The sequence below is a fragment of the Ursus americanus genome, chromosome 12, assembly GCF_024610735.1.
Source record: "Ursus americanus isolate L20-20 chromosome 12, mUrsAme1.1.p, whole genome shotgun sequence".
Lineage (NCBI taxonomy): Eukaryota > Metazoa > Chordata > Mammalia > Carnivora > Ursidae > Ursus > Ursus americanus.
In genome coordinates, this window is record NC_142138.1 from 10,568,742 (window position 1) to 10,584,504 (window position 15,763).

The following is a 15,763-nucleotide window of genomic DNA, read 5'->3' on the forward strand; positions in this document are numbered from 1 at the left end:
AGTTGAAAATTCCCAAAAGTGGCGTTTGATTCCCTAAAAACTTAACAACTACTAAGAGACCGTACCGATAACATGAAAGGTCAGTTAATACATATTTTGTATGTTATATGTATTATATACTGTATTCTTACAATAAAGTGAGTTAGAGAAAAGGTGATATTAAGAAAATCATAAGGAAGAGAAAATACATTTACAGTACTGTACTGTATTGACAGGAAAAACCCGCATGTAAGTGGATCCATGCAGTCCAAAACGGTGTTGTTCAAGGGTCAACTGTATTTCACCTCCTTACGTAATCATTTCAGTAGATTCCCAAATTCCCTACTTTAGCCTGTATGATCTGGCCTCTGCCCAGTTCTCCAATTTCATTTCATATCACTCTCCCCCCACTTACTGTGTTTTAGTGACTGCTTTTGTTTTACTTTCTTTTAACATACCAAGCTCCTTTCTCTCTCAGGATCTTTGCAGCTTCCTCTTTGAATGGCCACCTCCTTTTCTTCTTTTAATAAGGTCTTCGCTTAAATTCAGCTGCTCTGAGATATCATTCCTTGACTGCTCTACCTAAAGTAGGTTCCTCTTTTTATTTCCTTCCTAATACTTGCGATTATTTTGTCTGTTTACTCCTTGTTCTCCTCTACTAGAAGAATATAAACTCAGTAAGAACAGGTCTGACTTGTTCACCCTTATACTCCCACTACCTTGAACAATGCTTGGTATGTAGCAGGCACTCATTAAATATTTATGAAATGATGGAAAGATGGGGAGACAAGAATAAGAGAGACAGAAGGAAGGAGAAAGGATAGAGAAAGAAAGAAATGCTTACCGAGCAACCGATGTGCTCTTGACTCCTTCAAATATATCCTTCTTGTGTTGCCCCCATCTGGGTCCCAGCCACCACCAGCCTGCTTGTGGTTGTCAGAGGAATTACCTAACACCCTCCTTTTCCTCAGACCCCTCAAGTTTCTTTCTGTATCTCACACTTGAGGCTCTGGGGCCTATACCAGTCACGCTATCACTTTTTACCATGGGCCAGGGGCTCTGCTAGGTGCCTCCCTACCTCCCCACCAGAGGTGCATAGAGGTGAAGTAATTTACTCCAAATCATATAGCTAGTGAATGAAGGAAGCCCTTGGGTTTCAAACCCAGGCCTTTGTAGCTATAAAGACTATGTTCCTTCTGCTATATCAGGTCATTTATCTGTAGTTGCTCCCTAACTATCAAACAACCAATAGGCAGATGGTTGTTAAATTCATCTCTGTGTCACAGGTAAAATGTAAATCTTGAGTCCAACCCCTGCTTATAACTCTGTTTTTGTTTGTTTGTTTTTTTAAGATTATTTATTTATTTATTTGACAGAGAGAGGCAGCCAGCGAGAGAGGGAACGCAAGCAGGGGGAGTGGGAGAGGAAGCAGCAGGCTCCCAGCGGACCCAAAGATCACGCCCTGGGCCGAAGGCAGACGCTTAACGTTAGATTGAGCGAGCCACCCAGGCGCCCCTATAACTCTGTTCTAATCACCATCCTCTCTTGCCTGGACTACGGCCTTAGCCTCTTTACCAGTCTTCCTGCTGTCCTGTTCTGCAGCCTTACAGTTTTCCACCTGGCAGCCAGACTTGTTTTTTTAAAACATATAAATTGGATCTTGCTACTCTGTAGCATATACCATACAATTCTTCTCATTATGCTTAAAACCCAAACTCCTAACCATAATCTCTAAAGCTCCTTCTTGTCTTGCTGTGCATCTTTCTGTGACCTTAGATCCTTCTACATCTCTGCTCTGCTGCAGTCATACTGGCCTTGTTATAGTTCCTTTAACCGCCGAGCTAGTTTTTTCCTCAAGTTTTTTATACTGGAAGTTTAGAACTGGCTTCCCCACCTAAATGTGTACAGGGCTAGCTCATTTACATAATTTAAGACGTAATTTAAATGTCACCTCCTCAGAGAGTCCTATCTGACCAGGCTGTTTAAAATAGAACATCCTAGGGGAAGGGAGGGAAAAATAAAATAAGACAAAATCAGTGGGAGACAAACCATAAGAGACTTAACTCTAGGATGAGGGTTGCTGGAGGAGAGGGGTAGAGGGATGGAGTAACTGGGTGATGGGCAGTAAGGAGGGCACATGACGTGATGAGCACTGGGTGTTACATGCAACTGACGAGTCACTGAACTCCACCTCTGAAATTAATAATATACTATATGTTAATTAATTTAATTTAAATAAAATAAAAAATAAAATAGAATACCCAACACACATGTATACTTTCTCTGTATCCTCTTAACCTGCCTTATTTTCTTCTTTTTTTTTTTTTTAAGATTTTATTTTATTTGGGTGGGGGAGAGAGAAAGAGAATGAGCAGGGGGTGGGGGGAGCAGAGGGAGGGGGACAAGCCAACTGTACTCTAAGTACGGAACCTGACGTGGAGGCCGGATCTCATAACCCATGAGATCATGACCTGAGCCGAAATCAAGAGTTGAGCGCTTAGCTGACTGAGGTGCCCCATTTTTTTTATAGTAACTGTATTCTTTCTTTCTTTATTTTTTCAAGATTTACTTATTTGAGAGAGAGAGCGAGCGTGCGTTCAAGAGTGGGGGGAAGGGCAGAGGGAAAGAATCTTTAAGCATACTCCCCCCTGAGCTGGGAGCCTGATAGGGGGCTGGATCTCACAACCCACAAGATCATGACTTGAGCCGAAACCAAGAGTCAGGCGCTCAACCGACCACCCGGGTGCCCCTGTATCTTTTATTTTTTTGCTTCTTCATTGTCTCTCTCCCCAGCTAGCATATAAGCTTCATGAGGGTAAGTTTCTTTGGTTTACTGTATTTTTAAGAACTATGCCTAGCACTTAGTGAGCATTCAATATTTGTTGAAGAAAAGGGGAAGGAAAGCCTAATTGTTTTATGGACTTAATTATGATTTTCTTTGGGTAAGAGCCACAACATCTCTGTTCTTAGAGTTTTTTTGAAAATTACTACTGTTAAGTGTTGAAAACCTAGTATCTATATGACTCCATGGATTGAAATTGATTCTTTTCACCAGTTCTTTTAGAACTCATCGAATTGAGGCTGTTCCAACCAGCTCTGCAGTTGACGGCTTTAAGGCAAATGTTGTCTTTAAGGAGATTGAGAAGAAGCTTGAAGAGGTAAGCGAGATTTATATAAAATACTGCCAAGAGGACCTTGAGGCTAGAGAAAGTGATATAGATGTCTGGTGTTGCCATGAAATGATACAAGTTAAAAATTTATATGATATTGTCAAGTATTGAGTGTATTTTAGATTTCTGAGTGTACTATTATGGTTTCTTTGTAATTCTGGTAAGAGCGCATTTCAAAGATGAACAGATCTCCACACTTGAGTTCTATAAAGAGCTATGGTAAAATGCTGTGACAATTTGAACTATAGAGGAAAGGCTAGCCCTCGTCACTCTCCTCACTCCTCTCTTTGTCAGGGAGATAATAATTTTGGACAAAGGTCATATGTAAAGGGATTCTCACTTATTTTGGTGTAATTTCCTTCTGAATTAAAAAGACCTTACTTAGAATCATTAAAAAAGAATAATATTTAAGTTGAGTCTTTAAAGGTACCTAAGATCAACACTCCTTATAAAAAGAAATCTTTTGTGCTTGAGTTTTCTCAAAGTAGTATTTTTCTTGTAAAAATAATGCTAACTTAAAAGAAATTCACATGGGTGTGTGGGTGGCTCAGTCGGTTAAGCGTCTGCCTTTGGCTCAGGTCATGATCCCAAGGTCCTGGGGATTGAGTCCCACATTGGGTTCTCTCCTAAGTGGGAGTCTACTTTTCCCTCTGCCTCTCCTACCACTCCCCCTCCTTGTGCTCATTCTCTCTCTCTCTGATAAATAAATAAATAAATAAATAAATAAATAAAATATTTTAAAAATTTACAGTATACAGAACATATGAAAAAGAAAAATTAAAAATCTCCTGAAATGCTGTTACTTAGAGTTCACAAAAATGTTAACAGCGGTTGGCATTGTTTTAGACCTCTCTCTGTGTATGTGAGTATGCAGTTCTGCATAACTAGGATCATACGATACGTGTTGGGTTTTTTAATTGTATTCTGTATACAAATTTATTTTTATGTACAATAACCAGTTCTTGATAGATAATAATTATACTAAGGAAATCTAACAGTAACTTTTTTTAAAAAGGAGAGGGTTTTTTTTTTTTTTTTTTGAGAGCTCTTCTCTATAAGCAAGATTACATATTTACATCGTTTCAAACCTAAAGGCATCTTGGGATATCATTACTGATTTTAATTTTCAGACTAATAAGGCACAGTTACAGCCACAGTCAAACAATTCCAATTATACATCTCTTAAGCTGACCAAAGTGGGCTGAAATAAAAGGATTCAGAACAGTTAAGCTGTTTGTTTCATTCGTGCTATAGTGTGAAAGGCATACATTGTGTGTATGTCCTGACTGCTTCATTGCAGCACAAAGAACTTATTAACATCTAAGGTGATTGATTGCACTGTGAGTGGAAAACAGTCAGTGCGACTGATGTGTCTTCACAAAGGACCCTGCGTTTCTAGGATTTTCATGATCAATGACATTCCTGAGGTAGAGAGGGCCAGGTTTGCTGGTTCTGGGCAGGCAGGCACTGGCCCAGGAGCTGTAGACCTGTCCTGCCACCATGTTGTGGGGATACACCTGCATGGGGGCGTTATACTTGCTTTATAACCTGCTTTTTTCTCTTGACGGTGTTCCATTCACATAAATATAAACCTTACCATCAGTTTTAATGACCATCTAGTACCTTTTGAATTTATGTATCATAATCTATTTAACTAGCCTCCTATGATGAACATTGCTTGTATTTAAATTTTGGAAGTAAAATAGTGGTATAATAAATCTTCTTTTTTACTCCTCTTTAAGTACTTAATGCCATGGTCATCTTAACATAAATAAAGGGGAAATTTTTGAGTCGTTGGATATGTGTATTTTGCATTTTGGTATATATTACCAACTATCCACCAAAAAGAGGGCACAAGTTTACAAACTTAATAATTTATGGGAGTGACTGTTTTTTTCCTCATACCTTCTCTGGTGCTATGTGTTGGCTGGTTTTTAAAAAATCTTTGCCAATCTATGGGGTGCCTGGGTGGCTCAGTTGGTTAAGCATCTGCCTTCCGCTCTGGTCATGATCCCAGGGTCCTGGGAGCCCCACATCAGGCTTCCTGCTCAGCAGAGAGATTGCTTCTCCCCTCCCTCTGCTGCTCCCTTTCCTTGTGCTCTCTCTCTCTATCAAATAAATAAATAAAAATCTATTAAAATAAAAAAAATCTTTGCCAATCTAGTAGGAAAAAATATTTCATTATTAGTTTTTTGTTTGTTTTTTTAAATACTGTCTACCCCCAACATGGGGCTCGAACACCTGACCCTGAGATCAAGAGCTGCATGCCGTCCTGACTGAGCCAGTCAGGTGCCCCTCTTGTTATTATTTTTACTTTCATTATGTATGTCCACTGAACTGAAGTCGGACTCTATCAGGGCTCAGCTCGAATTTTTTTTCTTGCCACCAATATTTGCCTGCAGAGCAACCCATAGGATATTTGCTTCTGCCAAATTGTCCCATTTTTTTTCAACTTTATTCTGTCCCCCAAAAATCAAATAAAAATAGAGAGTGTGTGGTAAGCTATATGTCAATTATTGAATACTTCATTATCAGGATTAACAAAGCAGTGCTGTTTTTATTTCACAGTGTTCTTTTAGCTTTGCAATTGTATTCCTCTGGCTCCCATTTTAATTCTTTTCTCCTCTCTCCATAACCTCACTTGTGGGGACCTTGTCCCCTTGTTTCCTTCCCACGATTGTAAGTTTCCTAAATGTTTGGGAGGACTAGAAAGTGAAAGTCTTGGAATCTTTTGTCAATTCATGTACTTTCTGCATTAGCAAAGGAAATCTGGCCAGAGATTTTATTTCCACTTTTGTCCGTTAGCAATACCCCATTGCCCTTCTTTGAATTCTGTCTTAACTTTCTGTTCCAGTTAAGTTTGAGACAGAACCTACTCCTTGACCTTTTGCCTACTCAGAAAGAAATACTTTTTTTTTTCACTCAAGGAGGCACTTAGAACTTTCTTAGTACTGATGATCTTTAGTTTTGCAACAAACGGGTATTTTCTTTCCTCTTTTAACTCTCTCTTTGTCCATTTACTTACCCTGTCTCACTTCTTCAATGAAAAATGTTATTTTATAAGAGGATCAGTTCTTAAAAATAACAGCAAGTATAAAATTAAGCTACATCTGTTTTAAGGAGTTGGAAGGAATTTCTCTCCCAGTATGCTAAGTAGAATTTCTAGTTTGCTGGTGTTTACCTGCTCTGACTTGTTGGTGTCTGTTCCTGAGGCATTATGCCCACAGCTGGTGTGGATGCACCTAGAAATAGTCATTCATGGGCTGCTGGCCCCAAAGGAAGCCTGGCTCTTGGGTGGCCCACCACACCAGGGTTATTAACCCACCCTTCTAGATTGTCATCACAGAAACTTGAGGGATGAAAGATCTCAAGGAATGTGAAGAAGACTTGTACTTAAAATTCATTTATGGAGACATACTGCTTTCATAGGCTTAAGTTGGAAGTATTACTGTAACCAACTTTGTAGTATGGTATGGTCAGACAACAAGAGCATTGAATTTGAAGTTAAACCAAACTGGGACTGAGTTCTGGTTGTACTGCTTACTAAACATATGTCCCTGCCCTTCAGGGAACAGAGTTTAGTGGGAAGACAGACATGGAGAGATTTTCCCCAGGAAAAATATACTGTTTTAACAGGAAACATGGATGCATGTGCAAAGGGCTATCAAAGTATCCAGTACAGGCAAAAAAGCCTTCCCAGAAGAATTAGCAAGTGAGCAGGGACTTGATGAGGTTGGGGTGGGAATGTGAGTAGGAGGAGGTGAGTGAACTGGGACAGGGCATAAACAAGGGCATGGAGGCACATATGTTTTTGGAATTCAAGATGATCAGTATTGTTGGAACATAAAGCCTGAGGAGGATGAAAAAAGTGGCTGGATAAGAATAGATAAATATCCCTCAGATTATGAAGAATCTTGAATGATATGTAAAGTCAGATTTCCTCCTATAGGCTCTGGGGAGCCACATTTAAGAAATTCACACCTAGGGGCGCCTGGGTGGTACAGCGGTTAAGCGTCTGCCTTCGGCTCAGGGCGTGATCCCTGCGTTGTGGGATCAAGCCCCACATCAGGCTCCTCCGCTGTGAGCCTGCTTCTTCCTCTCCCACTCCCCCTGCTTGTGTTCCCTCTCTTGCTGGCTGTCTCTATCTCTGTCAAATAAATAAATAAAATCTTTAAAAAAAAAAAAAAAAGAAATTCACACCTAGGGGCGCCTGGGTGGCACAGCGGTTAAGCGTCTGCCTTCGGCTCAGGGCATGATCCCGGCATTTTGGGATCGAGCCCCACATCAGGCTCCTCCGCTATGAGCCTGCTTCTTCCTCTCCCACTCCCCCTGCTTGTGTTCCGTCTCTCGCTGGCTGTCTCTATCTCTGTCGAATAAATAAATAAAAAATCTTTAAAAAAAAAAAAAAAGAAATTCACACCTGGAAGTGTTAGATGGCTTATGTTAGTGTTAGATGGGTTATGTTAGATGAGTTAATTGGCAACAGGATAGAGCATAGTCCAAAGGGTTCTTAATCTTTATGAGTCTCAGTTGTTTTTTCTGCTTAATCAGCTAATATTAATACCTGTCCAACTACTTACAAGGTTTTGTGGAGATTAAGGAAATAATGTATACAAAAGTATTTGAAAACATTATAGCCCTAGGAAGGTTATTATTGCCATTAATAATTTCTCCTAAAGCTAACTTAGAAGAATTTGAGTGAGATATTGTGTGATTCCATTTATATGATATGTCCGGAATAAGCAAATCCACAGAGATAGAAAGTAGATCGGTGGTTGCCAGAGGTTAGCAGGAGAGAGAAGGGGGATGACTACCAGTGGCTATGGGTTTCTTTTTGGGGTGATAAGAACATTCTAAAATTAGATAGTGGTGTTGGTTGCCCAACTTTGAATATGTTAAAATACCACCGAATTGTATACTTTAAAACAAACAAAATACAACAAAAAGAAAGAACTTAGGCCAGGCTCTCTGCTTATATAGAAACAGAGGTTAGTATCTGATACCAGTCTATGCAAGTTCACTGTGCCTAAACATATCAAACCCTTAAATCTTTTTTAAAAGAATGAATATTAGACAAACCATAAGAAACTCTTAACTCTAGGAAACAAACTGAGGGTTGCTGGAGGGGCGGTGGGTGAGGGGATGGGGTACCTGGGTGATGGGCATTAAGGAGGGCATGTGATGTAATGGGCACTGGGTGTTACATCTAATGGATGAATAACTGATCTCTACATTTGAAATTAATGATATGTTAACTGATTAAACTAATTGAACTAATTGTTAATTAGTGATATGTTAACTGAATTTAAATAAAATAAGTTAAAAAAAATAAAAGAATGAATATTATGGTACCAAAAGAAAGAATCTTGTGTCTAAATTATTGCAGGAATGTAAGGCTGAAATAAAGAAGGTGGGAAATGAAACGTATTAGAAATTATAAGAGGTAGCCAGTTCCAAAATTAAAATTCAGGGGCGCCTGGGTGGCACAGCAGTTAAGCGTCTGCCTTCGTCTCAGGGCGTGATCCCGGTGTCGTGGGATCGAGCCCCACATCAGGCTCCTCCACTATGAGCCTGCTTCTTCCTCTCCCACTCCTCCTGCTTGTGTTCCTTGTCTCGCTGGCTGTCTCTATCTCTGTCGAATAAATAAAATCTTTAAAAAAAAATTCAAAGATTAATATGTTTTTTATATATTTGCAATAACCCACTCATGAAATGCAATAAAAATATTAAGAGCAATATAAAATATAAAACACCTAAGATAAACTTGGTAAGAAATGTGCAAAAGCCTATGTGGGAAAAAATTGACAAAATATTGCCAGTAGACATCAAAGAAAACTTGAAGATATACCATATTCATGGATGGGTGGACTTAATATTGTAAAGATATTCTCCCTCAAACTGATCTAACAGATTTTATGTAACCCCATGTAAATCCAACAGCATTTTGGTGGGGGAGAAGAACTAACTAAATTATTATAATGTACATGTAGAGGGGAAAAAATGTCCAAAACAAGTTCAAGAGTATTTGGAAGAGAGGAATTGTAATGGGGATTTATTGTACCAAAGTACAAAGTACATTATAAAACTATAATATTGGCAAGGAATAGCACACAGACCATAGTAAGATAACAACAACAACAAAATGCTAACATTTATTGAGCAGTTACTCTGTGCTTTGTGGGTCTTTAAATACCTATACAACTCTATGATGGTAGCTACTGTCATCTCCATTTCACAGATAAGAAGAAAACTGAGATTCAGAGAGGTTTAGTAACTTGCCCTGGAAGTTATGAAGTACATGGCAGAGCAGGAATTCAAAGCAACGATGATTTCAGATTCATTAATTAGCAGTGTTTAGTTCTAGGAATTTAAGCTTCAATAAATGAGGCTATGTAAAAATATTTAAATGTAAGAATGTTATTTGCAGCTTTGTTAGAAGTGCCAGAAGTAAGAATTAATCTAAATATCAAGCAAGAGTATTGGTTAGATGAAGTATAGTAACATTTACACAAATAAAGACTGTATGTAGAAGAATATTTAATGACACAGAAATGAGAATAATGATATGAGACAGAAAAGTGGATTACAAAATAATATATAAAAAATGTGATCCCATTTATGAAAACATATGGAGAGAAAAAAAGATGGAGGGGATTGACATCAAAATATTATTTTCTCTGAGTAGTAAAATTACAAACAATTTATATTTTCTTTTTGCTTATCAGCATTTTCTATTTTTTCCACAGAAAATGAGTTGTTTTTTTAAGATTTATTTGTTTATTTTAGAGAGAGAGGGCATAACGGGAGGGACAGAGGCAGAGGGAGAGGGAGAGAGAATCTTAAGCAGGCTCCATGCCCAACATGGAGCCTGACATGGGGCTACATGTCATAACCCTGAGATCATGACCTGAGCCGAAATCAAGAATCAGACACTGAATCGACTGAGCCAGCAGGTGCCCCCCAAATGTGTTTCTTTAAAGAAAAGTAATTGCGGTAGAATTACCATGTCTTTGATTTAGTTTTTAAGAAAAGTATGTGAGCTTGTAATCCTTACATTTTGCACCCTGACAGCTGCCTTGGCCATTCCTCGGTACTCCTGTGGTGTCCCCCGTGCTGCTCTTTATCCAGTGTTGTCATAGTGATCATAGTGATCATTTACCCTTCTAACTCCTACTTCTGTATCCTCAGTACCTAGAACAATGTCTGGTGCCAATCATTGTTTGGATCAGCAAGTATTTCTGTAAGGAACAATGAAACAAAAAGTAGGGATGAAAGGAAGAGGGAGGGAGAAAGGAAACCAACTTACTGAGATACGGATCTGAGGTTACTTTTTCAGTTTCATTCCCTCGAGATTCAAAAGCAATTGGTGGTTGGTATATTACTTGTATAATTCTTTATACTAATCCAGAAAATATGTCGTCACCTCCCCTCACCCCCCTCAGAATAAAAGACTTTGCTCAGAACCCCTTAAGTTCTGATTGTGGGAAACCAGAAACACATGTAAAGGAATTTGCCTGCAAAAAAGGGAAGGAAGTGGGGGTTCTTACATTTATACAGGCCAGAGTGAATCTTTCAAAAATTAATGAGATAAAGGAAAACTACTTGAGTAGAACATAGTGCCGCGCAACCCGCTTTCTCCCTTTTCTTCCACCAGTTGTATCCGGAAAGCCATTTTTAACAAAAGATTTGGCAGATGAAGGAGTTGTTGCCTGTTGCCTTTCAGATTTTTCTGGGTAAAAGATCCTGAGGGAGCCTAGGGACTGCTGCTGGCCCAGCTGCTCACGTCATGTATCTATTTAAACATTCAATTTAGAGAAAAAGCCCGAGAAACAAATGTAATATAACTCCCAGCGTTTTGTTTTGTTTTTTTCCTTTCCAGGAAGGGGAACAGTTTGTGAAGAAAATCGGTGGTATTTTTGCCTTTAAGGTGAAGAACGGCCCTGAGGGTAAAGAAGCCACCTGGGTGGTAGATGTGAAGAATGGCAAGGGATCCGTGCTTCCGAACTCAGGTCAGTGCAGTGATGACTCCATTTATAGGAGCACTGACAGATACACAAGGGGAAATGAGCATCTGCTTTGTGTTTTCCGAAAGGGCTGGCTTCAGAGGTATAGGACCTTGTTGAGAGAACTAGTGAATCCTTGGGAATAGGAATAGGTCACAGCCACCGCCTCCCAAAGATTTGGAAGCTCCATCACAGAGGTGTTAATTTTAGGCTTTAGAATTAGACAAACTTGGGTTGGGATCCTGGCCTTGCCACTCACAGATTCTGGCTTTGAACAAATTATTTAACTTCTCTGAGCCTCGGTTTTCTGGTCTATAGATGGGAATAGTAAATGGTAACTATTTCATAGGGTTGATGCAAGGATTAAGAGAATTATCTCTCAAGTATCCTGTAAAGCACATGCTCCAGCATATGGTTATGTGGCCTTAAAAGTCCTGTCTGTACTCAGTCTCCCCACTTCCTCTCATCCCAGTCTTTCTTGAACCCACTTCAGTTATCTTTTATCCACATCAGTGTTCAAAACTATTCTTGTCAAGGTCACCAGTGACCACCATATTGCCAAATTCAGTGGTTCATTCTCAGCCTTCATGATATTGTACTTCTAGGCTTTCCTCTTACCACACTGGCTGTTCCTTCCTAGCCTCTCTTCCTGTTTTGTCCTCCTCTCCAAATTTCTTAATGTTGCCGTGCTCCAAGGCTCAGGTCTATCCTCATTCACTCCCTGAGGATCCCCTCTAGTCTCATGCTTTTAAAACCATCCCTACAGTGATGACTCCCAGATACCTTCAGCATGGACTCAGCCACTGAACTTCAAGGTGTATATCCAACTGCTTAATTGACAAGTTTACTTGGATACTTAATAGGTATCCCGAAGCTAATATGTAGAAAATGAAACTCCTAATTTGTTTCTAATCTCCTTTAATTATGTATTCCTCCCACCATCTTCCCCATCTCCATAAATTGGTTCTCTGTCCTACCAGTTCCTTGGTCCAAAAACCTTGAAGTGCTCATTGGCTCCTCTTTTTCTCACACTACACAGTCTAATCCATCAGCAAGTTCTGTTTTCCTCTACTACTACCACCTTGGTGTAAGCCTCCATCATTTTTTTTTGCCTGGTCTCCCTGTTTCTAACCTTGCCCCCTGCAGGTTCTTCTCCACGCACCAGCTCAAGTGATCATTTTATTTATTTATTTATTTATTTAGTTAGTTAGTTAGTTAGTTAGGGGGAGGGTAGTGATCATTTTGAAACTTAAGTCAGATTGTGACTCACCTCTGCTCAAAGCCATCCAAACGCTTTTAGCTCACTCAGTAAAAGCCAGAGTTCTTATACTGGCATTATGTGATCTGGCCCCACTTTTCTGTTTTACTGCACTCTCCCTGACTTTGCTCCAGTCACACTGGTCTCCTTGCCATTGCTGAAACATGGCGTGTTCCCAGTTGAGGGGCTTTCTGCTATATTCCCTCTGCCTGGAATTGTCTTCCCTTAATATCCTCATGACTTGTTCCCTCATTTCCTTTGGATCGTTGCCCAGATGTCACCTTCTCAGTGAGCCCCTCCTTAACCTTAATGCTTTTATTTTATCTATTTATTTATTTATTTTATCTATTTATTTATTTATCTATTTATATATCTATTTATGTATTTTAAGATTTTATTTATTATTTATCTATTTTATCTATCTATTTATTTATCTATTTATATATCTATTTATGTATTTTAAGATTTTATTTATTTGATGGAGCACAAGTCGGGGGACAGCAGGCAGAGGGAGAGGGAGAAGCAGGCTCCTCGCTGAGTGAGGAGCCCAATGTGGGGCTCAATCCCAGGACCCTGGGGTCATGACCTAAGTCAAAGGCAGATGCTTAACCGACTGAGCCACCCAGGTGCCCCAACCTTAATGCTTTTAAATCACAGCCCTGTTCTCTTTTGTCCTTTGCTGCCTTATTTTTCTTTATAGCACTTATTGCCATCTGAGATACTCTGTAATATTTTAACTTACTTCCTTATTGTCTGTCTCCCCCACTTGAATTGTCGCTGCATGAAGACAGATTTTTGCCTGTTAGGTTCACTGCTGCATCCCCATTGCCTATAATAGTACCTGATACATGGTAGGCCTTCAATAAAATAAATAATTTAAAAATGAACAGCAAAATGAATGAATGATGCTTAGTAAGTGTTCAGCAGGTTACATTTTGTATGTTGTATTTTGTTTCATTTCTCTTGTTGGAGAGAGCCTGGTGCAATTAAAAAATGTGATGTGTGGGGACCACCTTTTCGGAAAGCTTAAAATACCATGCTATGAACTTTGAAAGTGATTTGATATATAATCAATCCAATTAAAGCTTTTTAGGTAGAAAAGTGAAAGGGCTGTGTTTTAGAGGATGAAGCTGGTGCATTAGATCTGATGAATTGGAAAGGGAAAAACCAGACTCAGAGCAATTGGGAGGGTGGATGTTGCCACCATCTAAGTGAGCAAAAAAGATAGCCTGAGTGTTGGCAGTGAGAAAAAGAAGATGTTGTTACATTGTTGTTACCAGGGTATTTGGGATGAAGTTGATAGGACCTGGAAGCTGTGCAGGAGAAGGAAGTCTGTCAAAGATGGGAGAGTTCTGTTACCAGTACATTATTGAGAGAGGTCCTAGAGGAGTGGATGATGTCAGGAGCACAGGGAGAAGGAGGGTTAGCTTTAGCGAGTAGCAAGGAGGGATGATACGTCTTTCTCTGAGAGGGTAGATAAATATAAGGGGCGTATTGATGTAGAAAGGAGGTTGGCAGAGCTCTTGGAATAGAATTTAGAGGTTGGGGACAGGAGAAAATGTTGAGTGGCGCTGTTGAATAACGATTCAACTAGAGATTCATGAAGGAAGAGGCAGTAGTTAGGGCAGCATGGTGTTGTGGTGGAAAGGTCCAGAATTACATATAGTTGCTTCCCCCCCCCTCAAAATGAGTAGGCAGAAAAATAACTTGAGTTTGCATTTTATGAGCTGCCACTCTAATGTGGTGTAGGAAGAAAAACTGAATGCTTCATCTAGATTTAAGCTTTTAAAAATAAAAAGAACTTTTGGAAAATAGTTATTTTAGGTTTATATTCTGATATGCCCAGGCAGATGATAAGGTGATATTAAAAAAAATTTCTCCTGTTTTTTGTTATTATTGTTTGTCATAAAAGATAATATGCTTATGGAAAGCTATTATTATAATTTCAAAAAACCTTACTCCCTGTATATGTATTCTGGCTGTGAGCTCTCCCCATATTAGGTGCCCCATCCCAGACCTGAAGGCATTTTACCCTGGAGCAAAGTGATTTCTGCTGAAACTGACACTTGTTGGCAGCTAGGAGTGGCGTTGAAATATGGACTTACCCAGTAAAAGCCACCACTGGAAATTGCCAGCTCCTTTTACATCAGCCAACAAATGCCCATTTGTTAGAGATCAGCTATGTTAAAGCATTAATAACCTGTCCTAGTTTGAACTAGCATTTTAAAGAGAATTGCTAGTTCTTTTGGCATGTACACAGTGTTGAGAGGTTTACTTATTGTTGACGAAGTTAAGATTTCCTTAAAAGTATTTCATTTGCTTGTAGTCTAAGAATTTGGTAATCATTATACAGATGGTTATATTAAGGACTTTCAGATTTTATGCATTTTCCATAATCTTTTCCTCCTGACTAGGTCTCTTTGTCTATGAATTCTGCCCCTCCCTCCTCTCCTTTAAAACAACTCATAGAGTATATCTCTAGGAAGCCAACTTTGATTAATCGAACATGACACATTATCTTTCATTCCTTTATTCTGCCCTCTCAGCATCAACTTGAGTTCTCAGCCCTGCCCCTTTGTGGGCAACATAATATAGAAGGCCTCAGCGTCTCGTATCCCCAAGGTACAGTAGAAAGAGCATAGCGTTTGGAGATACCAAACTGGGGTCAGACCACAGCTCTGTCAGTTATTAGGTGTATACCTTCCCTGAGTCCAGTTGTCTCATCTAGAAAATGGTGAGAATAATTTCTATCCATGGAGCTGTTGTGGGGATTAAATGAGATATGTAAAGCACTTTAGCATAGGAAGTGCTCAGTAAATCATTGTTTCCTCCCCAGTACATACATTAAATATTAATTTTGCTTAAACACGTGAGACTTGTCTAAGACTCTGCAAAAGGTCTTGGGGAACTGAGAAAGCATCTAGATTCATCAGATACTGATGAACTGGTGAGGGCCCAATTAAAACTGAGCTGTCGGGGCACCTGGGTGGCTCAGTTGGTTAAGCATCCCACTCTTTTTTTTTTTTTTTTAAAGATTTTATTTATTTATTCGACAGAGATAGAGACAGCCAGCGAGAGAGGGAACACAAGCAGGGGGAGTGGGAGAGGAAGAAGCAGTCTCATAGCGGAGGAGCCTGATGTGGGGCTCGATCCCAGAACGCCGGGATCACGCCCTGAGCCGAAGGCAGACGCTTAACCGCTGTGCCACCCAGGCGCCCCTAAGCATCCCACTCTTGATTTCAGCTCAGGTCTTGATCTCAGGGTTGTGAGTTCAAGCCCCGCTTCGGGCGTGGAGCCTATTTGACAACAACGACAACAACAAACTGATCTGTTCAGTGTTGTATCTTTCCTGT

The 15,763-nt window shown here is 39.7% G+C and overlaps 1 protein-coding gene across 1 annotated transcript in view; it reads left to right on the forward strand.

Moving 5' to 3' along the window:
* The window catches only part of SCP2 (sterol carrier protein 2), a 115,189-nt gene that overhangs the window by 89,309 nt on the left and 10,117 nt on the right, over positions 1-15,763 (forward strand). The window contains exons 13-14 of the mRNA XM_045799514.2: positions 3,035-3,137; positions 11,029-11,158. Of these exons, the coding sequence (XP_045655470.1) occupies positions 3,035-3,137; positions 11,029-11,158 (233 nt within the window). The remainder of the gene's footprint in view (positions 1-3,034; positions 3,138-11,028; positions 11,159-15,763) is intronic.